At 29.9% G+C, this 8054-nt stretch overlaps 1 protein-coding gene across 1 annotated transcript; it reads right to left on the bottom strand.

The window, feature by feature from the left end:
• Positions 1 to 204: 204 nt before the first annotated feature.
• On the bottom strand, positions 205 to 1666 carry LOC145087108 (uncharacterized). The gene has a single exon (XM_079025008.1). It carries the CDS (start codon positions 1557 to 1559, stop codon positions 408 to 410), a length of 1152 nt encoding a protein of 383 aa, XP_078881134.1. The 5' UTR covers positions 1560 to 1666; the 3' UTR covers positions 205 to 407.
• Between the last annotated feature and the right edge of the window lie 6388 nt (positions 1667 to 8054).

Here is an 8054-nt window from a genome sequence, read left to right as displayed (position 1 = left end):
AGAACTTGAGGGGAAGTAATAAGGATAATGAGGGTTCACGAGTTATCCTTATATTTGAGTCTTATCTTATTTTATTTAAAAGCCTTTTAATTGTGTTTATCATTCCCAGATTTAAAGGGATTTCCTTGTATATATATTCTTGAACGTGATTAATGAAAAGTTTAAGTCTTCGATTCTAAAACATAATATTTACAACAAAAAGGATTGTAGATATACAGTGATTCTTTATTAAAATTTTAAATTGACAATACAGCTATGTTATAATATGAAAACAGATGAGATCTAGAATACATTTTCTGTCTCAGAAAAGATATTTAAAGAATAATCCAACGATTTACAGTTTACACTTTACATATTAAGCCACATGCTTAATAGTTAATAGAACGACACCAAAGGATCGAGAGAACTTACTGAACAATTTTCATAAAGCTTTCAAACCTGTCATCTTCAACAACGTTTATCTTCAAATTATTCATATCACTTTCATAATCCATCCACAAATACGATGTCTCTTCATCACAAATCACTTCTTCCAACTGTGACAATTTGCTCATGGAATCCGGCAACTCTTGTAATCCATGAACACCACTCATCTTAAGAACCCTCAGGCTGCATAGTTCTCCAATTTCATCAGGTAGTAGATTTATACTCAAACAATCAGATAGATCAAGGCAGCTCAGATTATGAAGACTTCCAATCGATTCTGGTATTTCTTGTAGTTTTGTGCAACAATGGAGGTTCAGGATCTGAAGATTGGAAAGATTCCCCAACTTTCTAGGAAGAGCATCCAGCTCATGGCAATTGGTGATGCTGAGATTCTGGAGATGAACAAGATTACATACTGCTGAAGGTAGTTCCATCAAATCATAACAACAATCAAATTCCAGATCAGTGAGATTTGATGGAATATAAGGAGACTCAGTGACGCCGTTCATCAAAGCATCACCTATCTCACACATAGCAAAGGAAAGTTTTTGAAGAAATGGCAAAATGAAGAGTGGTTGAATAGAGGAAGAAAATAAAACATGTTCGAATCTGATACTTGTTAGGTTAGCAAAAGAATCTGTCAATGGAAGATTGAGTAGTTGACCAGCATAAACACTGCATGTACTCGAATATCCATCTGCAGAAAAGGAAACAACTGAATTGTCTTCCAATCCGGAAATCGCAATTGAATCCGTCATACTAGTGTTCATCGTTTTCTCCTGCACATCAATCTGGAAGAACCTCAAGAGCTCGTTGTTCAAACGCATCAGCTTATTTGAATGAAGAACTTTTTTGCTCATGGTCTGACAACTGATGCTGGAGCACTTGACAACGATCTCAATGGCATTCCGAAGATAAGAGATGAACTTTATCGTCTCTTTCTCAGGATGATCCAACACCTTGCTTAATCTCCAGCTTTCATAAAACACGAGCTCGATGCTTTCTAGGGTTTTTTCAAGGCGTTTGAGAAGACTTTTGAATCTGTGAGTTTGTATAATCTGCCCTACAACATGTACTGCTTTCTGTAATTCACCCAATACATGTTGTAATGGAGTCTCAAATATTACAGCCATCGATGATTACACAAAAAGCTGAAACACTGATTACGATTTTATGTGAACTGTGAAGGGAAATTTGAGATTGAAGAAATTCAATTGATAAGGATGATGGTGTTATTAGTGAATAATATGTATATATCATCTGGCCTCGCCTGCACTGAATAAACGAAGATGTTTCCTGCAGATTACATCGAATCTTCCATTCACGCGTTCATATTAGGTACGAGTAAAAGATCAAGGTTAAATTTGTTTATAGATACTGAAATATACGCTGTAATTTAACGAAGGACGAAAAGAAGAAGGAACGTTGACACTAGCATAATTAAAATAATAGTCCTTGGATTATGCTGAAATATGTAATTTCTCGGCGTCTTGTAAAATATTTCAGTTTTTAGTCCTTCAAGATAAGTTTATCGTAATTAACTCACTTTTAGGGTTAAAATTTAAAAGTGTGATTTTAAAGGCGCATGCCTTTCATAAAGGGTATTAATGTCTAAAATATAAATCTAATTAAATTGTCATATATGGTTTTTATTTGGAAATATCAAATCTTATAACACGACAAAATAAGGGGTTAAAACTCAACTTGAACCTCATATAACTTATATTTTTAATTTGGAGAAGACAAGGGCAAAGGGTATTCTTGAGAAATTTCCATTCAAACATAGAGGTTATTGAAATGGTAAGAAGATTTGGCATAAAGATTGTAATTAAATATCTTAATTCTTAATTTTAAATATAAGGCCCTCTTCAATTTGGGTTTAAAAAAATATAAGAATATAAATATAAAAACTATATATATATCATACATCTTTTGCCTGCAAAAAAATTGAAACAGTTTTGCCTGCAAAAAATGGATTAGAGTTATGATCAAAGAAATGGAATTTCATACAAAAGCATACCTATTGTCATGAATAAGGGTAAAACATGAAGGATAGCTTCAGTTAGACATTTCACTAAACACCTAACATGCATCTGCTCGATTTGTATCAGGTCATGCGTGTAATTCAGACAGTTATCTCATTGAAAACACAATTTATTTGTTGCATCTTTTATAATCAGAATAAAAGGGTGAAATGCGTTCAAATCGATGTTACTTGAATAAATATCTTCAGGTTCCTGCAAGACATCTGCGTATTTATGAAGATCAAAGCTAATATCACATACCCACAAAAGGAATCACATATTGTAAAACTTGGACATATATACAATTGTATGTGTTTTCTAAATTTATTGATGGATACATGAATACAATTGCGGTAAACCTATGAAGGCGCTGACCAAAAGACCTCCCTTGTAGACCCCAAAGAAAACAGCACCGACAATCCTCGTTGTTTCTTTCACCTTCACAATCATCGACAATAACGATGGCTAACCAAACCTCCACAAAGCATCTCTATTACTCTCTACTCATCTCTTTCACTCCTGCGTTGTCCACTTGATGTTTTGTGTTGAGGCGGATAAATTCAAACGTGATTTCTTACTTTGAAGCCCCATCAATGCTTGAGTCGGAGTTTGGTCGCCGCCCCTTTTCTTCTCCACGCAGAAATCATAGGTTGAAACGATTAATCACATCTCTCTTATTTGTAACAACATAAATTCGATGATTAAATGACCAACAAAGAATCCGAGTCGACTTGTTAACCAATTGACAGGAACGCATATGAGAAGAAACGGGGAGGCGGTCGGGTGGTTTTAGGGAATTTTGGTCGGAAGAGAGCATAGATGTGTGCATTTCATATTTAATACCCGTAAAATAGTGTCGACAAAGTATGAAGTCGAAGAAGTAGTATTTAATACCCGTAAAATAGTGTCGACGAAGTATGAAGTCGAAGAAGTATATTATTCCTAACTGCGATGGGCATTAATATATCTATATAATAATGGATATGTCATATTATCCATATTATCCATGTATGTCTTTTTTAAAATGCAAATTGTCTATCTTAATACTTTATATTTTAATATATGTTTAACATTTTAATTATAATAATAAGTGTTTTTTAAAAGTTTCTTTCACTTATTAATAATAACGAGTACTTTTAAAATTAATAAGCAATAATTATAAATAATAAAATCAAATTACATGGATATCTTATCATTTTATTATTTAGTGTGTGTTTCATATTTTAATAATAATATTAAATGTTTCTTAAGAGTCTTCTTTAACTTATTATTAATAATAAATGATTTAAAATTAATGAATAACAATTTTAAATAATAATAACATCAAATTATAAATTACATTTAGCTATAAATAATTTGTATTTTAAATGAACATCATTATTGAAATTAGAAAATGATCGCATAAGTAAAAATATAATTAATCAATAATAATAATTTTTAAAAATAATATTAAATAGATAATTATATTTAATTCTATTAATGAGAAATGTGGGTTGATGTGAATGAATATTAATGTTCAAAATAATATACATTATATATATATATATATATATATATATATATATATATATATATATATATATATATATATAAATTAGTGTAAAAATATTATCTCAATGTTAATGTCAATAACATAACCATTTTAAACATATATTTTTTTAATATTTTAACAATATATTTTTAATCTTCGCTGCGCAACGCGCGAGAATTCGTCTAATATATATATATATATATATATATATATATATATATATATATATATATATATATATATATATATATATATCCCTATTCTAATTCTAATAAATGAATAATTTTAATCTCTTTTTGCCACTTGTCACTCTAATAGAACTCTTCATTAATATTATGTCATATGTCATGTAGATATATTAGACAACTCATTTCAAAATTCAAATTTATATTTTCTAATTATTTTTTAAATTTGAAGTTATAATAACTTTAATTTTTTTATATATCTCTTAGTTAATAATTTATTTAAAATTACTTATTTAAAATAATTGATTAAAAATTATAAATTTTTATTATAAAAGTTTAATTAATTTTATAACCGTGGTTCCCACGGGTTATAAACTAGTGTGTGTGTGTGTGTGTGTGTGTGTGTGTATATATATATATATATATATATATATATATATACACTAGCCGTTTACCCGCGCCAAGCGACTGGTGCAAATAGTTTTTTCAGAAATTAGTTTCTAGAAACGATTAGTACTTTTGTGCAAATAGTTACTGCATCTAAACAATGGATCAGATAGTGCTCTCATATTTATAATTAACCGCAACTTGATAATCTAAGACCAAAGAGACGACATTCGAATGCTAGAATCCACAGTCTATGCTCGTGTTCATACCTGCTATTTTGTAAAAGATTATCTGGATGGTGGTGTCAAATTTTATGATTTTTGTAGGATATAGAATTTCTTAAAGAAATTCGACTTCAAGGGATTTGAATTTACATAAATATGAAACATGACATATGTTTAGTTAGTGTTGTCGGTTTAATAGGTTTCCTGTTTATGAGGTTTGATTTAATTGTGTTTTTAAATATAAAAATTAGTGATAACCAAACAAAATTAGTTTTGGTAAAACCGATTTTTGAGTAATTAAGCTCTTGTCTATTTAGTTCGATTTACCAAGTAAACCATAATGTATTTCACATTTATTTTTAGTTCTTTTATAATAATAAATGATATGAACTTCACATCTATTTTTTTATAACTTAGAAAGAATTTCATATATAGCCTTATTAAATGGCTAAATATCGTATTTCACATTCTTAATGCTTTAAAATATCAAATTTGTCCAAATCTATATTTTTAATAGTTTTTATTATTTTATAATTCATTTTTATATATTAAAATCATTAAAACTAAAGAAAATAACTAAATAGACATTAATACCCTTCATTTCTAAATCGTTGGAATCTTTCAAAAGAGGTTGTATTGCTTTGGTCGTCGTCTTCCTCAAGATAGGTGTACGTTCACCTCTCTCAATCTTCGTTTTTGCCTCTCACCGCTTTCTTCTTGCAATTGTTAATAAACGTAAGGTAATATGTCGTTTCAGTATATCCCCTTCTTTTTGGCAACCGAATCAACCATTATGCGACCTTGAATGGTTAAAACCCCTGTATTATTCTCTTTCAATATATGTCATTCGTTTAGGCTACAACTCCAAATCGCATGTTTTAATTTCGGTTATGCGCTTCTAATTTTCATTTATAACGCAGGTAATGTACAATGATGTTGATTTCAAGTTGTGATGTATAATTGGTACACATGTGTTGTTTTCAAGTTTTTCTTGTGCCTTCAAAGATCCAGAATTTGGTTGCTGTTTAAAAAGACATTATGAAAGTCTGTTGCTTTGTTGCTTTAAATAGGTGTAGTTGAAGTGCGCCCATTACCTCACATAAAGTTGACTGTTATTTCAACATTTCATTTTTCGCATCTTCATGTATTTTGTACAATTACATGTTTGTAATTGGACCAGCTCCCCGCTAACTAATGTAAAATATGTGCATTTTGAATGAAGTCTCCTTATATTGTTTTTAATATTTTATAATCCGGGTTGATATTTTAAAATCATTAAAAATGAACAAAATTTTGCATGGACCATATTGCCCTTACCCTTAAAATAGCATGAACTCTTTAACACGATAATCAATTTTGAACTCATAAAAGCATTTCAAACCCAAGTTATTATGGATTTCTCATTACATCTTTGTACAAAAATGATGGTATTAAAATTGGAATTTGAGTTATCAAAGTAATGAACACTTACAATCATAATAACCAAGTTTGAAGTAAATGTTTATGATAATCTGTTGACATTTACTGAAACTAAAAATTATGAGCTCGTAAATAAGTTTCAACTTGTGAACTATACAAAAACAAAATCGTAAAATTTTGATACTGCAAACTAAAACAAGATTCAACCCTAATTGAACATTGTGACTAAAACTAACAAAACTGTCAAACAGACGAACTATTTTCACAAGTTTTTTTTCACGTACACGCTGAAACTTCCAAGCCACCACGGGATTTGTATTCTTTCCACGCCTCCTAATAAATAAAAATATTATCAGCATTGTAAGTTTTGATATTGTTTTATGGAATTTAAAAAAAGACATGTTAACCAATAGTCATTTAAAGAGGTTACTGTTTCATAAATCACAAATCAGACAACAACACCCAAAAAAAGGCAATATACTTTCAAACTATTTGCACAAATAGCAACATTTGATCTATGAACCAAGAAATAGCAACCAACACACATCATATATAGCGAACTCTTTGTCTTCTATTGCTAATGGAACTTTATTAAACATATGAACATGCTAGAAAGAAATTACAAACAACATTTGAGTGGGGCACTTCATTAACACAACAACTTCAAGCATAATAGATAGTTTCAAGATTCTCAGTATGGCTATACTTGCTTGCAGCATTCAAGATTCTAGGAGATTGGTAAAAATTGATCAAAAGGATTACCAGGTAATTTTATGATTCTTGGTATAGATATACTTGCTTGCAACATTCAAGATTCAAGGGGTTTATGATTAAACAAAAACATAACTTTTAATAAACATAATTACTCGATGCTTATTAGCTTGGTAAAAATTGATCAAAAGCATGAACTGAGATGGAGAGAGGACAAATAGGAACACGGGTGAATTACAATTACATGGTGTGAATAGTTATTTGCAACTTGCAAGAAGAAAGGTGTGACATGGCAAGGAGGATGACATACCGACGATCGTGAGGAAGAAGGTCACAGGTAAAATACAATCGTGTTATTAATTGACAATATAATTTGCAATTCCAATTTAGAAGGTAGGGGTATTATTGTCCATTTACTATTTTTTTTTTCAATTATAATGATTTAAAACTATAAAAAATTATTATTAAATGATAAAAACTATTAAAAAAAAAAGTAGATTTGGGCAAATTAAGCCTCACCAAGGGCAAAATGGTCATGATTTTGATTAAAAAGGAGGAAAGCTTCACTAATTGAGTCATCATTTTATTAATCATATTTATAACCAAGATTACCTCTCTCTTTTTGGATCGAGTCATTCTTAACTTTGTGTACTTTGCACGTCTTCACCACCCATTTCATTCTGACATTTTTTTCGCTCTCCAATAACATAGGCTATCCTGCTACAAAACACTATACCAGTTCAACAAACACAAAATACATTATAATATTTAAAATTAGTCTTTAAAGTATTCATCATACCATATAGCACCCACTACAGTCTTACATACCCAAAACAATTTTGTTATTACATTTGGATTTTGAAACCCAAATTCTAAAGACCAATAGTTTTGCCCTGTTTGGAAAAAATATTTTGAAATTTAATGTCAACTATTAAACAAATATAACTTAAATGAGAAAATAGCAAAATGCACAACTAAGAAGATATTCATATTGACATTGAGGGCGTACATTATCACAAATGTGGAAATGCACACAAAAGTCGTTAAGCATGGCAGCCCAAAATATGTATGGTCATGACAGAGATCAAGATAAAACACAAATGATACCTTTATTTCTCAATCCAAATAGTGAAACCATGAATTGTTT

Source organism: Lactuca serriola, chromosome 2, assembly GCF_051521515.1.
Source record: "Lactuca serriola cultivar US96UC23 chromosome 2, Lser_US96UC23_V15, whole genome shotgun sequence".
In the NCBI taxonomy this organism is placed as follows: Eukaryota; Viridiplantae; Streptophyta; class Magnoliopsida; order Asterales; family Asteraceae; genus Lactuca; species Lactuca serriola.
Note: the sequence above shows the minus strand (reverse complement) of the source record. Positions and strands in the feature narration are given on the sequence as shown.